The sequence below is a fragment of the Lactuca virosa genome, chromosome 1 (genome assembly GCF_052849685.1).
Source record: "Lactuca virosa cultivar CGN04683 chromosome 1, Lactuca_virosa_CGN04683_v6, whole genome shotgun sequence".
In the NCBI taxonomy this organism is placed as follows: domain Eukaryota; kingdom Viridiplantae; phylum Streptophyta; class Magnoliopsida; order Asterales; family Asteraceae; genus Lactuca; species Lactuca virosa.
The window spans coordinates 91068449-91085424 of NC_136426.1; the positions used below are offsets into that span (position 1 = coordinate 91068449).

At 33.8% G+C, this 16976-nt stretch overlaps 2 protein-coding genes across 3 annotated transcripts; one reads left to right on the plus strand and one right to left on the minus strand.

Annotated features, from left to right (window-relative positions):
- Positions 1-51: 51 nt before the first annotated feature.
- On the minus strand, positions 52-1412 carry LOC145105574 (uncharacterized). 2 transcript variants are annotated; one of them, XM_079042664.1, is made up of 5 exons: positions 1317-1392; positions 1098-1182; positions 725-836; positions 517-641; positions 52-445 (listed from the first exon to the last, which is right to left on the minus strand). In XM_079042664.1, exons 3-5 carry the CDS (start codon positions 804-806, stop codon positions 227-229), a joined length of 426 nt encoding a protein of 141 aa, XP_078898790.1. In that variant the 5' UTR covers positions 807-836; positions 1098-1182; positions 1317-1392; the 3' UTR covers positions 52-226. The 2 variants fall into 2 exon arrangements, with proteins under 2 accessions (XP_078898790.1, XP_078898786.1); XM_079042660.1 differs by lacking the exon at positions 1098-1182 and having other exon boundaries at positions 1317-1412.
- Positions 1413-6683: 5271 nt separating this feature from the next.
- LOC145150987 (uncharacterized) lies at positions 6684-8680 on the plus strand. Its single transcript, XM_079075309.1, has 4 exons — positions 6684-6875; positions 7303-7559; positions 7634-8113; positions 8217-8680. The coding sequence occupies exons 1-4, from the start codon at positions 6782-6784 to the stop codon at positions 8511-8513; spliced, it is 1128 nt and encodes a 375-aa protein (XP_078931435.1). The 5' UTR covers positions 6684-6781; the 3' UTR covers positions 8514-8680.
- Positions 8681-16976: the final 8296 nt, after the last annotated feature.

Here is a 16976-nt window from a genome sequence, read left to right on the forward strand (position 1 = left end):
AAAAATTAGACATATAACAAATGCTCTTTTAATTTTACATTTTATGCTCTATTTTCCAAGATATCATGTGCCACAAAGCACAACTTTTAACAGTAGCCTTCAATTCCATTACACTTGCCAAGTTGAAGTAATTGACAACTTCCCAATAAATTATTCAACAAAAATTCCAAAAACAAAGGAAAATCTTTTACGCCTTAACTAACTTAACATGATTTAAAGAGAGACCTTAAGATGTGGTACCAGTTTTCACGTAAAGTGGGTGTAGTACATGGCCTTGTTTGGGTTCAACATTCACCCACTTACGTCCACTCAGCTTATGTCGTTCAAATCTGACACACCCTTCTTTCAAAGCATAAAGCGTATGATCTTTTCCCATTCCAACATAATCACCTGGGTGAAACCGAGTTTCTCTTTGTCTTACAATGATATTCCCAGGTATCACTCTCTGTATAAATTTCCCAAATATTAACAAAATAGAAAAGATAAATAAAATTTAATACAAATTTAGAGACTAACCTCACCACCAAACTTCTTGACACCAAGCATCTTGGGTTTTGAGTCGCGTCCGTTTTTTGTGGAGCCTGCTGTTTTTTTGGTGGCCCAGCGTCTGAATATCATGCTTAATCCATCTCCAGATACATCTATGTATGATTCAGTTTCAAATAAATGTTATGTTACCACAAGATAAATGGAAATAGAAAGGATTTTATGTAAGAGTTTATACCACTTGCAGAGGTGTAAACAGGGATTCTAGTAACCAAGTTGCTAACAGTTAATCTCCTACACAATGAGGTTGCAAAATTCATCCTCCCTGACCCTTTTTATGTAACTAAAACCTGTATGTAGGCAAATCAAATTCAAAACAACATGTAAAACTATTGGAAATTTATCAGTTGATGGTTAACTATCTAGTCCCTTCAAATGTAGTTAGGTTACAGTTACTAGGAAGACCGACATCTACAATTGTGAACTTCTGGCATGATTTAACCAAAATCTGAGTTTTAGCAATTAACATATAAGAGCTGTACTTCAGTTTCAAAATATGAGTTTCAGATTCACAATCAGGCTGCAATTCACATAAACAGCCATCTAGTTACCTAAACAAGAATATGTGTTGTACTGTGTGCAGCCGTGGTTACAAAAAAAAAAACGAGACCGGGAGATGGCTGCAATCGTAGTCCACTGACAGTGATGGAGGCGTGGATGAAAATTGAAATCGTGAATCAGCGTCGATGGGAAGGTGAAAATTGAAATCACAATTATCATTATCAGATTAGGATTTAGGGCGTAAAAAGTACTGAAAGAAAGACACATACCCTTGTGAGTCTGACGCTGTGGAATGAAGAAAGGAGTTCTGAAATCGACTACTGGAAGTCTGGAAGCGGAGTCCCGATAGCAAGAAAGTAAGAACGTGTTTGGTTCACGAATTGAATTTCAAAGTATTTAGAGGGGTTGAAATGTAAATTCATGATAAAAACAATTGTGTTTAGTAAAAAATCAAATAAATTGGAAAATTTTAAATTCTATTAAAATATGAATTTGAATGAATTGGTATTTTTTTTTACTAATAAATAATATTTTCTATTCAATTACTTATAATTTAATAAAAATATAAAAATTTCCTCCAGTTATCTTTTTATTTTAACAATTATTTATCAAACTCTTTCATGCATCCAACTTCACACATACCCTACTCACACCCTGTACCTACAACCACACATTCATTGTGCCCATCATACCCCCACACCATTACATACATACACCCCAATCCTTATACTCATATAAATATACATACATGCATTTCCACACTTATGTCATGTTCATAAGCCCAAGGCCAAACACCTACCCTCACCCCTGCATCCACCCCCCATGCAACCACTTCTACACCTACATTCCACCCACATACAACATCATACACCCGTACAAACACGAACATTTATACCCCCACCTATACCCATAACCACATACGTACACCATATATATATATATATATATATATATATATATATATATATATATATATATATATATATATATATATATATATATATACACCTACATCTACACCCATATAAACATACATGTTCACGCCTATGCCCACATGTCCATGCACACCCTACACATACGTGTATACACATGCATACACATATGTTTTTTTTAACTCTTTAAATCTGTATCTAATTCCTACTAAGTGGCTCTACAGCTATCCCCAAAACAAGTTAAGGTCCAAAAATCTTTCAACTTGAAAATAATATTCCTTCTCATAGTGTTTGATTGTGGATTTTATCACCGATTTTAATAAATTTACCCTCCTTTTAGATTTTTAATTATTTTTTTATATGTTTATTATTATAACTAAATTACAAGTGGACCCCGTTCCTTAATTCATCAACCCATCAACTCACCCATACCCTCTATCTCCTTTCGTCTAGTCACCACTCCTTATTCTCTCTTATTTCCTACTGCCACCACTTTCCTTCGACGACCTTATTTTTCCCATCGAGATTCCGACCAAATACCCATTGAACATCATGTGCAATGGCTACAAAAAAATACCAACAAACCTAAGATAAACCCATAGAAGTTGTAAAAGTTACAAAATGAATGATAATGACCAAAATGTCACACCCCCAAACCAAGGATGGCGGAAACATCCGGGGGTGGGAATGACTTCATTGATAGTATCACAACAACGAGTATAATAGTGCTCATAGTAAATACAACTTTCATAATTATAATTGAAAAAGTTACATCGTAGTATGAGTTTACATGTTTCACAATCAATTACACTATGATGACAAAATGAAATGTTTGACGATTTAACGTTCCATCCTCAAAAGCTGTTGATTTCCTGTTTCACTGATTTCCTGAGAATACAAGTAGTTTTGAAAGAGTGTCAACAATTAAGTTGATGAGTTCATAAGCTTTTGGATGAAATGTTGGAAAAACCTCTGTTTGTAAATGTAAATGAATACTCAAGAAAAATCCAATATTTTCCTTATAAAATGTTATGTAGCCTTAAATCCCAAGACCGAGAGTATGTGCGTATTTTGTACTTATAACGTGTTTGTAATTGTAATGTGTATCCAAGAAAAATCCAATATTTTCCTTATACAAAGTCATGTAGTCTTAAATCCCAAGACTGAGAGTATGCAGTTTTAGATAGATAAAACCTCCTTTTTAAAGTAGCATTTTCCCCTAAAATTTAAGTGTTGTTAACTCCCTATGTGAGTCGTTATAACCATACTACAACTAGATGACCTGCTACAACATTTCTCAGGCGTTAGAATTTGTTATGACTTTTGTCACCCGTAGACCTGCAGGTCCCGCTGTAGCTAGCGGCAAGGTGTGGGGTGTCAATTCCAATATAGATCTATACACAATTATCACGCTCTCCTTACAAGAGATTCTGGTTATAACTTACAGGATTTTTTTAACCCGTACTCTAAGAGTACAATTGAAGAATTGTCTCACAACTTATGTTAACGAGTTTACGTGTTATTTGAGTATAAAACCTTTTTGTGTGATGGAAATAAATCCCCTCTTTATGTAGTATGTTTGAAAAGTACAGTCCATAAACTATACTTTTTATGTTTCATCTAGTATGTTTGTAATGATAAAGGACTCTTAAAATTCAGTGAATCATTTTTGTTATTTAATGTAACTCAACAGAAAACACATGTAAAAGATAGAGTCATCAAAGATAAACACTTTGCTCAACATGTTACAAAGTGTAAGTTGAAAACTGTTAACTAGTTTTTAACCTTTCTGCACTGTTTTAAAATGATCATAGAAAAATCATACGAAGTCAAAAAATGAATCCGTAAACTCTGAGAGTTTAGTAAATGTGTCTAGTTTATCCATAATTTTTATTTTGATTTTTAGAAGTCTCTAACTTGTGTGAAATTGTTCATATTCACAGACTGGTCCGAATTCGTTTCTGAAGTGATAGGCAGTTTTGTAAAAATCACCATAAATTGTAGAAAAATCGTATGGAGATGTGCAAGTACTCATTAGAAAGGTATAAACTTGAACTACTTGCATATAAAACAGTTTTGAAAGATATTAAGTTTAAGATGGTCAAAACAGTCCGTGAATAGGACTCAACTTTTTTGTGAAAAGCTGAAGTACGAGTTTGAGTTGTGTTAAGGTGATTTAACTTGTATTCCCCCCCCCCCCCCCTAAAAATTGAAGAAAATATGAAAATATAGGGGTATGAACTCACCTTGAGTGATTTCCTTAGATGTATGCTGAAGAGAAAGGGTTTCCAAGTCAAGAACACTTGGTAGGAGCTTGGAGAGTTGAAGATCTAAGAATAATTATAGTGTTATTTGTTATGAGAGACTCATAATCTAAGTGAAGGAGTGAATAATGTTCAATGTAGGATGGGAATACTTACTGAATGAGGGTGAAAAGCTCAAAGGCAGCCTTGGAGTCTCAAGTTCTGAGAGAGGGAAATGAGAGAGAAGTGTTTGCTTCTTGGTGAGAGAGTGAGTAAAGTAGAAGGAGAGATGGGGGTTTCCAACTTTTGATCAAATTACCGGCTGGAGGAGAGGTGTGAGAGGACAAATAGTTGACTAGGTATGGATGAATAGTGACTGAGGGTTGTCCTATGTGGGTATGGGCGTTAGCTTGAGTCACACTTCATGAAAACATCAACACTCTAACACAATATCTCACCACTAGATATTGTTCTTAAGTTAAGATTTCTCCCAAAATGCGATTAAATTGTGAATATATATGGCCTTATATGTCAAAATATAAGTTCGGGTGAAAATCCCACGCGAAAATAATGAAAAACGAGCTTAAAACGCAAAAGCGGTCGAAAACCGGGAGAAGGAAGCGAACCTGCGAGGGTTCCGGAGTCAACATGCCAAATTCCGGAGCCAATGTGCAAATTCCGAAGCTCTTTCATGGTTCCTGAGTGGGGAGTGCGGAGTAAGCAGCTTCCGGAGTGGATCCATGGCTTCCGAGGTGCGAGGCTTGTCCGGGGCGAAGTCCTCCTGCCGTATGCGAGATGGTCCGAAGCAAGGCATGCCGGAGCCACTTTCCGGAGTGAAGGAGTTCCGAAGCTGAGGGAGATGCGAAATTGTCCAGTTCTTAAGAGGGATCCGGACCAAGAGGGTTCCGAACCAATAGGGTTCTTTTGGGTTTTCTCCTTTGGTTTTGGGCTGTTTTCGACTGAGGAAGGTACATAGAGAGATTTGGGAGAAATTTCACATACTTGGAGAGATTTGGGAGAGATTTCACATACTTGGAGAGATTTGGGAGAGAGATAGATACAATGGGAGAGATTGAGAGAGACTTTGTCGGGAGCCTTTATTAATGCTTTTCTTCGTAGTTCAAAGACCGTAGGCTTAGTTACATCCCATTTTGAGTGTTATACACCCCCGAAGGGCACGTGATAATGTTTTATAAAGTTGTTACTTCCTTACTTCTGATTAAGGTTTAGAATTTTGAACATTTGAAACTTTCAAGTGTTACTTTGCATTTAAGATTTAGAGTCATACATTAGTAACCATAAAGAAATCCCTAATCATATTAGTACTAGTTGAGTTGACCAGTTTGACTTGTTGACTTTCTTTGACTTTGACCTGACCAGAAAGTGACGATTGTCACACAAAAAGTTAAAGCAAAAAAACCTAGATGACTAAATTCACATAAACCACAGGATTCCATCACTTAGTTCATTAGTAAAGAACACCAATATCAACTTAATTTAAAACCATCTTAAAAATATGCTTAGAGAACAATAATCATGTCAAATGTTCAAAAAGTCAACCTATAATTAAATTCACATTGAATTCCAAGACCGTGAGACAAATCATCCCCAAAGAAAACATAATTCCAAATCTACTTTTATATAAGGACCAAACTTGTAGCAAAATTAAAACAATGAGTAGGAGGACATGACAGGAAATATAGGAGGTATTAAAATAGAAACAATGTTAATTAACAATTAATAATTCAATAAAATTAAAAATAAAAAGGAAAATAGTAATTTTTATTTATCGTCTTAAAACAAATGGATATTAAAGTTAGTCTTCTACAGCCAAACCAAAATGACTATTTTTTGCAAGTTAAGAGTTTTTTGGAATTTAGCCACAATCAATTGCAAATCATATGGACCATTTTTTATAGTTTTCTCAAAAAAATAACCCATAAGTTTTCATGGTTTTTTTTATTCTTTTATGAAGATAACAAAATACTAGCTAAGAATAAACCTACACATTAACAGTCCATGAGCCTTCTCAGAACGATCCTATATTTTTAGGAATGGTCTTACAGTTCAGGTTTTTCCAGATATGTCCTAGATGTTTACAGGATAATATTTTTTTGGATCTATTTCGGTTCAATTTTGGGGGTTTTTGATCCGTTTTCAATTTCAGGTTTTTCCACTAATAAATGTTTGATTAACACCAAAATGATATATTAAGATTTACTAAAAAATGATACATTAAAATTTAATTAAAAAAATAGGTAATACGTGATTAACAAATGTGAATTTTGTGAGATTGGTCTTGGATCAATCCATAATTTTTGAGATTGGTTTTACGATCCAATCTCATTTTAAACTAGGACTGTATCGGTCTTTGTCTGGGATCGGTTTAAAACCGATCCATTTGATGCTATATAGGCCCAAGAAAAGTCCGAGAGTCAACTATGTCCCACGAAAATCGTCCACATTTTGTCTCAGACTTTGTATACAACTCTTTCCAAATTCCAAGTTAATCAAAGCATCTTCTTCTTTTTCCTCCTCTTCCGCCATTGAATAACAACAATGGCAGGGGAAGTCAAGAGGAAGATTTCAGCATCATCAGCAAGGTCGCATACCAGGAAATCAAAATCCGAATCTTCCTCTTCTTTCCCTTCAGGTGCTCTATTCTCATATACTTGTCACCATTTTTTTTTTCAAACTTACAGACTTCACTATTTGATTCATTCGTTATAGATTCGTCGGCGATTTTACCGAATCGAAGTGTTTGTGTGCCAATGAATGAATATTGTCAACTTGGATTTCCTTCAATTAAGATCCTAAAACATATCACATCTGTAGGTAGAAGCTTAGAAAACCGTAAAATCATGAACTTCCCGATCGGAATTGAACCTTTTAACATCCGAACTGTAATATTGATTTTACTTGAAATCAAGAGATGGGTCCATCGAGCATTAATTCTAATTTGATTTCTGAAATGCAATTTAATCACAGCAATGTTTTCATCAATTAGAATCAAATAATCATCATGTCAAATTGTCAATTATGAATCATAAGAACTAATCCAAACACCATATTTTTTTCAGGGTTTTTCATACTATTAGTCTTCATTATCGGGTTTCTGGCATGGGCTTATCAATCAGCTTGTCCACCCCAACCCAAGAAACTCGGATCTCCAGACGGACTTCCCATTACAACACCTAGAATCAAGCTTCGTGATGGTAGACATCTGTCCTATAAAGAATACGGTGTACCAAAAGCGGTCGCCAAATACAAGATTATTTATGTCCATGGATTCGATTCTATCAAGTATTATGCTGTTATTGCCACATCAGCCTCCCCGGTAGGTATCCTGTTTTGTTCCTCATTTATTAGTTTCGTTATTCAGTTTCTTGATTACTTGGTTGATTTTAACAGGCCCTAATTGAAGAATTGGGGATACATATTGTCTCATTCGATCGACCTGGTTATGGAGAGAGTGATCCAAACCCTAACCAAACATTAAAGAGTTCGGCTTTGGATATCGAGGAGCTTGGTGATCAGTTAGAACTCGGATCAAAGTTCTATGTAGTTGGTTTTTCAATGGGAGGTCAAGCGATCTGGTCTTGTTTGAAATACATTCCTCACAGGTTAGCAGGAGCAAGTCTTATAGCTCCAGTTGTTAATTACTGGTGGCCAAGTTTGCCATTGAAGCTATCTCAAGAAGCGTATTCAAAGCAGTTCATTCAGGATCAATGGAGTGTACGTGTTGCTCACCACCTTCCATCATTGACGTACTGGTGGAACACTCAGAAACTGTTTCCTTCTTACAAAGCTATCGCTCACAGCCCTGATATTCTTTCTCACCAAGACATGGAACTCATTCCAAAGTTTACAGCTGGCAGGGGACCCATTGAGGTACTCATTTAAGTAATCACACATCCAAACATCTAATTACTTGACCATTTTAAGAAGGAGAATATGAATCTAATGTTACTCTTTTTTTTTTTGTGTTGAAAAGGGACAAGTAAGACAGCAAGGGGAATATGAATCTATACATCGTGACTTGAATATTGGATTTGGTACCTGGGAATTCGACCCGATGGATATTGAGAACCCGTTTCCAAACAATGAAGGATCCGTTGATATTTGGATGGGTGATGATGATAAGATTGTGCCTGTGACACTGCAACGTTATATTGCCCAACAGCTTCCATGGATAAGGTATCATGAGCTCAAGGGTGCTGGTCATATGTTTCCTTATGCTGATGGGATCAGCGATGCTATCCTAAAAGAACTTCTTCTTGGTAAAATTTAGATTCATATACTTTTTGTACGAGTAAAAATTTGGGTATTTTTGTAAGAGTAAAAATTTGAGTTGTTTTTATTCTTTGCACACTTTTGGGTATTTTGATGTCCTTTGTGTAAATTAAACTGTTGTATTTGGTATTATAAATTTATGACTACATTTAATTTTGGGGTTGAGAGTGGTTGATGAAATATATTGTTGGTAGGTCGTGTGTGTGTATATATATATATACTAGTTTATAACCCGTGGAAACCACGGTTATAAAACTAATTAAATTTTCATAGTAAAAAAATCAAAATTATTAATCAATTATTTTAATTAAATTGTTAATTAAGAGATATTTTTTAGTTATATAAAATTATAATCGTCGATTTAAATAAATAAGTGGTCTTATAATTTGTATTAATGTTATTTTAATGTTTATTCTAATGTTATTAATTTAATGTAATTAGAAAAAAAATTATGAAATTTAAAATTTGAAATACAGAATCAATAGGTTGACAAGTGGCATTAGAGGACTTAATAGGATGACACATGGCAAAAGGAGAATATATATATATATATATATATATATATATATATATATATATATATATATATATATATATATATCGAGCTTATCAAATATCGGATAAGAGGGGAAGCTTTGGATCCATACTCCGTAGTAGATCAGATTGAACATATTCGTCTACCCTAGATGTGCACAAAATCGGTCTCTAAGATGCATTTGGTTGTGGAAAACTGTTTTCATTTTTTAAGATAATGTTTTCAGAAAATAGAGTTTTGATTTTCAGTTTTCAAATAAATTTTTAGAAAACGCGTTTGGTTGGGATGTGTGTAGTTTTCATTTTCCATCTTAGAAATTTAGAAAACTTTAAAAATCACTTTTTTAATTTACATACAATTTGAAAAACATAAAATTTTCGTTTTCTTGGAAAAAAATTTAAAATTGAATCAACAAAACATTTCGAAATTTTCATTTTCTTTTGAAAATTTTCATGAAAAATTAGAAAAAATTTTAAGGAACCAAACGCATTCTAAGCGATCCTTTTTTTCCGGTCTTTATCAAGACCGATCCGGTCTGACCACCTATTTTGGAAAGTCTTTTTTTGGTTTGTACTTGGGTTTTATCTATCGGGTTTGGGATTTTTAACGGTTCGTTTTCAGTTTTTTTTTGTTTGAATTTTATTGTTGAAGTCATATATTGATTATCGAATCTTGAATATAACTAAATTAAAAATCTACTATGAATATCTTTTTAGTTAATAACATCTATAATCATTTAGAGTAAATATCATATCGTATTAATCTTAATCTCCTTCTTTGGTCACAACCATGACAAAAATGTCACACCCCGATCCTTGTCGGAATCGATCGAGGCGTGATATATTGAGATAATCAATATATTGAGACCACTGATCACGGTGGCCGGAAGGTGGCAAATAGATTGAGACCATTGGAGTTTGAAGAGATAGCGAAGTACTTTGAGATGCCGATAATCATGGCAGCAAAGGAACTAGGGATAGGGTTAACATTGTTGAAGAAAAGATGCAGAGAGCTAAACATAAACAGATGGCCTCATAGAAAACTTAAGAGCCTTCAATCCCTCATTCAAAATGCCAAGGTAAACTACGATAATAACCTTCTATACATTACTCATGCATGTATGCATGCACTTGGTAACCAAAGTAGTTTTGGTATTTTCTAAAATTTTAATTATTAGTTTCTTTATAACATAAACATAGGCCCTAGGCATATGTCACATCGAATCAATTGTTTTACTACGATTTCTGATTTATATTTACATAAACTTAACTCATTGTAAATTTTATGAACTCACACGAAAAATATATTGCATCTACCTAAAAAAAACTAGGAGTTGGGATTAAAGGAGGAGGTAGAGACGTTAACAGGGCACAAGAAGATGATGGAGAAATTGCCAGGTATGGAATTGACAGAAAGAACAAAGAAGCTTAGGCAAGCTTGCTTCAAAGCTATTTATAAGAAGAGAGGACTTAACAATCCTTAGTCCTTACCTTTTCTTTTAGCCATTTTGTTATAATTAGTGGATTTTAATCTACATTGTATGTGTTTTTCTCTTGATAGATTGATACCCTTTTTAGTTTCATTGTGTTTGTCTATTGATTTTTTATGCAGAAAATTTTGTATAATTTGGGTATTATAGTTTGTATTATGTATTTAGCTATATTCTAGATTGCCGACACGACTACGCTGACGACTCTATACCAGAGGTCTATATAAATAGACTTATGAATTTAGTAGGAATAACTTGATTATAATCTTGTGATTTGTTCCATGTCTGATCCACTCCTAAGATTCACTCGACATGCCCCCAGTTATGTGTAATTAAAATTTTATTAGACTGTTGATCCTAATGAGTCTACCCTAAGTCCACAACCAAACAAGGAACATGTCAACTATGAGAAACACGCATATGGACTTGTGAGTTATTTGTAAATTGATTAGGGAAATAAAGTTTTTTTTTTTAGACATTGTTGGGTAAAATAATTGTAAAACATTTGTTGGGCCATGGTTAGGAGTGTTGGGCACCTTTTGGGCTTTCCATGGTTACTAAATGTGAAACATGTAGCACTTGCGTGGGCCCCCACAAAACTAAGTTTTCACATTTCTTTCCCACTTCTAGGCCCATTAGGGAACTTAATAGTCCAATGAGTTGGCCATTTTGGAGTGTATCCTTTCGGATACGTTTGATAAGGTCGGATATTTTGATGGCTCAAAAGTAATGTGAATGACGCGCTTTGGCCTATAGGTTTGGGAACTCTCGCCTTTGGTCCCCAGATAAGCAAACTGGTCCCTCGGTTGATTGGGATGTATACGAATGCTTACCTAGTCAGGACTTTCGGGCTACCGGCACCTCCCCCTTCCAGTTACTACGCGTCCATTACTATGATCCTACCCAACTAGAGTGGATGACTTTGAATTTCCTATGAGCTCTAAGGAATACATATATGTATATACATTTTGTTAAACAACTTGGGTATGTGTGTGATTTTCAAAGAAAGTGGAGAATATTCACAAGTGTATGCACACATATAAGTGTCAGGAGTAATACGTATGCACATAAGGGAGCAATTAACACACAAAGGTATTCCTAGGATTTTCTAAGTGCGAATTGCATGCAGTTGTGTGTGCATTTTATAAACTAGCATACGAGAGGACCCTAGAGGCTATAGACTAGGTCAAGGCAATTAACCTAATTCCCTATAGTCAAGGGCTCTGATACCAATCTATCACACCCCGATCCTTGTCGGAATCGATCGAGGCGTGATATATTGTTCAAAGTCTCATGACAACTATGTTATAATATGATTAGATTCAATTAAGTACTAAGTATGCAAACAAGATCCACAACATACAAATACAAATCCAAATATGAACAACATTTATTACATCAAATTTAAATAGTCTTGTGGATTTCTAAGGCACAACCTATTTTTCATCAACTTCATTCTTCAAATCTGCATCATGGGTAAAAACAGGTCAACTACGAGAGTTGGTGAATAATCTAATTTTAGTAGAGAAAATTGTGAAGTTGAAACCTTTATAATTGGAAATTTGTTTTCTTTTGAAGTCGGCAAACAATTGTATTTGAGATAACGGTTTATAAATCAAAAATTGATTAACAAATGATAACAACAACAATAAGTCCTCACCCTATATATACATATGTATATATATATATAAATATATATAGGATGGAGCATCTAATCATCATACACACTCAACCACGTGCGATCAATCACCTTAGCGTCCCAAGGCGGGGTGGTCAACCCAATAGCGCTATTATTGTCCATAACGTACCTCAAGAATACGGGCATAGTCATGGAGATTAGACTAAAAATGATAATGCACTACAAGTACATGTAGCGTAAACAAACAATAGTTATACAATTAATGAGTCACGTATAAATGTCCCAACAATGTCTCAATTGTGATAAAACAATAAAATGAAGTTGGAACATATTAGAACCACATGATACACCCCAAAAGTATTGAAAATTAAAAAATATGGGGTAGATTACTCACATTAGTCCCAAAACGAAATGCGTGTGTCGTACGATAGACGATTCGGGTCAACTGGCGTAGAACCTAATATAATTAATAGTTTTGGTTTAGGAACTGCTAAACGAGAATGGAGTATTAATACAAATAATTAGACACATATTCTTATATTAGATGAATTAACAATAATTCATTTTGATTATAATATTAAGGTATTTATTTGTTAAATGAATTTTAAATTGAATTACTTACTTTGCATAATTAATTTATATTTTCAATTTAGGCCAGATTTTAATAATTTCTTATTAAAATAATAACTTGCCCAATTATAATTATTTACAGATTTTAACAATTATTTATATGAAATAATCATTAAAATGCATTTTTACATGCTTAAATACTTAGGAAAATAGTTTTAAATAGTAAACAGTATTGAAAAATTATGAAATTATTAGGAAATCATTATTTCATACAATATGAATTACTGTAAAATTTGTATATTTTTCTGAACTGTTTTAGTATTTATTTAATATTTTAATGATTAAACAACACAAAATTCGGGAAAAATAGTAAATGATTCTCAAAAAATCTGTAAACTTAACCATAGTTTTATAACATGATGTAGAGCTCAGTGTATAAGTTTCAGATATTTGTGACTATGGGAAGTATTTTTTATATATTTCATTATTAATTAATCAATAAAATCATAAATAATAGTAAAAAGTAATATAAATGCATGAAACTTCATATATCATGTTTAATCAGTATACAGGTCATCCCAGAATTTTCTCAGAATTTATTGAATGCAAAAAGTATTTTATGTGAATTATTGCCCTACTTTATTGCAATAATTATAGTAATTCAATAAAAATAAATTATTTTCTGAAAATTTCCAGAACTTCTTATTTTATTGATGGGATTCTGAGAAAAATCAAGTTTATGCATAAAATGAGTTTTAGATATTTTGGTGGATTTAATTTGTTTCTTGTATGAATATGAAACTTTTAACAACATACCTTGATGAATGCTTCAAGAGGGATGAAGATTTGAGTATAATAGATTGTTCTTGGATGGAATATGAGTATTCTTGGAGGAAATTTCGAGATTGAGAGTGAGAGAAAGAATAAAGAAGGTTTAAGTGGTGAAGAGAATAATGTGTTGGGAGAAAAAGGAAAGGAAAGTGGATGGGAGGTGTGAGTGGGAGACCATGGGAATAATCTTTTTGCTTTTGGTGGTCTTCATAATTTCCCACTAACACAAGCATCTTTTACATAATTAATATAAGAGTTTTATAAAATTTAATGTAAAGTTTATAAAAATAGAGTTTTATAAAATTTAATGTAAAGTTTATAAAAATGGAGTTTTATAAAAGATGAGTTATTATTTGATTATAACAATCTACTTTGATTTGAAGTTTAATTATAGCATTCAAGTTTGATTCTTTTAAATTTAATTAGAGCATTATACTTTGATTTGATTTTAATATGGTATCATAATTTAATTTGATTATAGTTATAACGTTGTACTATACTATGTTGCTATTAACGTCAATTTATATCGTAGTGTATGAGTTTCGATCCTATTAGCGTCAAGTAATCTTGAGTAGGGTTTGAATGAGATTGGGAGAGGTTTCGTTTGTGATCTTTTTGAGTGTCCGGCTTCGCAACGCAAGGTCCATAGACCCCGTTAAGCCATGATTTAGTGTCCTACACAATCCCGATGATTGTGCAATAGTGTTTTATCGCTTTGGTTCATTGTTTAGCACTGTTAAGGCTAAGGAAAATCAAACACATGAACTTTCCAAATGATGTTTTCTCATTAAAATAGCGAATTGTACAGTGATTACATAACGTAAACCCTATCATACAAGGGTTAATGGAGTTGACCGGTTTGACTAGTTGACTTTGACTTGACCGAAATTTGATGGTTATCACATCATCCCCCCGTTAGAGGGAATTTCGTCCCGAAATTTGCATTTTGATTGGGACTTCAAGAGTTTGGAAAAAGATGTGGAAAACTTTTCGTAGTACAAGAAATTGATTATGGTGAGGAACAACCCTCCTGATGTCACATGATGACCTTGGAAATTTCTTATTGTAACTTGAACTGAGTCAATTTAAAAGGAGTTTATTGTTTTGGGATGATAGAGTATTCTATGTGTGCTTTTATACTCCCTGTTTTATCCTTGGTATTACCACTATGAATATTTTATAACGTAGTTAGCGAGTTCCATCATTACGAATGTTTCAACAAATTTTGACGAAATTTGCATTATAAGTCCTACAAGTTCTTTTATAGTCGATTGACGTAAACTAGTCGTATATCATTAAGATTGCAACGGCATTTTGGATGGGTGACCCCGCCTTAAGCCCACAACCAAACAAGGAGCAGGGAATGAGGCGGAATCACACATTCTAAGTCCATAGAATCTTAATGATATATGACCATAATGTTTACACTAGCCCTCATAGATTCCAGGGGCGTAGTATTATTGGGCTAGAAGTAGGAATTGTAGTTCAAAATAAAATAGTTATAAGACTGCTATCTTCAAACTTGGGCTTTGGCCCCTCCCGATTCCTAATCAGAATGGTCCAATACTCCCAATTCTCCAAGCGACCAAGCGGTATCAAGAAATCAAAATCGATTCATCCCCATTTTCCCAATTCGCTGCCTATCTCGCCTGCTGTTCGTTTGTCGCTGTCTCGCCAAGTCAGTCGCCTGGTCTCACTCTCGCCAATCATCATCGCCAAGTGCCCAAGTCCCCATTCTCACTTCACAGAAATCAGGTATGTAATCCCGAGACCCAAATCCTGTTCAGATGTTTTTTCTTTTCTGATTGTAAGATTGTTGATTGTTGGTGTTGGCGTATTGCACTGCTGCTGCTGTTTTCTGTCAATTTGTTGCCTATTTATGCGTTACTACTGTCTTACTGAGTTTCCTTTTAATTTGGCTGTCATTTGCGATTTGGCGATTTGCCAATTTGATTTATAAGTTATGAACTTATAGATTTGGTTATTGATTTGGTTATGCTTAACAACTTGTCAGCTTCAAACAAAACTGAAAAGTGACAACAAAGATTGATTTGGTTATTGTTAAATGAGTTATTGGTTATTGTTCTAATTTTGAATTTGATTTTATTTTGATTGGATCAATTGTTCCTTCATTTTGATTTTTCTAGATATAATCATGGGAAAGATGAAAACATTGAAAGAGAAATTGTTGTCTGCTTACTAATATATCATTCATAATCTGTTTTTAAAGACATTAAAGGCTGTCGGGCTGAGTTGTAATTCTTTTTCTAGGTGTTTTTGGTGTTTATTTGTAGAAAACAATCTGTTTTTTTTTTAATTTTAATTTCAGTTTATAATATTTTCGCCCCCCCCCCCAAGTTAATTGTTCAAGCTCCGCCACTGATAGATTTACTAGTAAAAACCCTGAGTTTTTTTTACATAGATGATAAGACTTATTTGGGTTTTGCCGTGTTCTCAAGATTCATGGTTTATATACTTGAATCGATGCTAGTTTTAGTAATAAAAAGAAATTTTGAATTTAAACGTCGAGGTTAGAAGCTTGTACTGATATTTAAGGGGTTAAAAAATAAAATTTTATTAGTTACCTATAGCGACACACAAGTCATAATTTGCATGTGTGAAGACTTGGAGTACTTTCTAATTGGTTCGTGTGTGAAGACTTGGAGTACTTTCTAACTGGTTCATGTGTGAAGACTTGGAGTACTTTCTAATGAAAAGTGTGCTACTGGGGAAATTTGAAACTGGTACGTAGCTTCAAAGTCAAGAATATGCGGTAGGCATGTGATGTATTAAATGCATGAGGCACATAAGTCATAATTTGCGGCAACATATACGTATATGTGTGTGAATTGAAGAAGAAGGTTACAGTTCAAAGACCATATATATTCATTTCCTCTTTATTTGTTATTAATTACTTCTCCCACTTCACTTATATAAATCATCACATTCTTACCGCAACTTTTAACTTCTCCCTCACAAATGGATCCACCTGCAGATCATCAAAACCCCATAGATGACCTCGATTGGTTTCAGTACTTTGATCATCAAGATCTTTTCAGGTATATATAAACGTCACTCATTACCCCATCTTTCGCACAGAAAAGTGATTTTGTCTATATTGATCAAAACATGGTTTGGATTTGTAGTGATCAAAAAGAGTCTTTCATCGTGTTGGATTTGATTATCTTGAGTTTTTTTTTTTTTTTTTTTTTTGGATTTTTGCAGTGGTGACATGCTCGACCATCATGATTACGAGTTGTCGGAAAAATTGCATGAAGTGCTCGATCAGAACGTTTCCACAGTACTTAACAAAGATCAAAACATCATTTCTAGAAATGAGTTTCACGATTTGGATCCCCTTAAAGACATAAGCTTATGGGATTGTTGGGAGGATGGT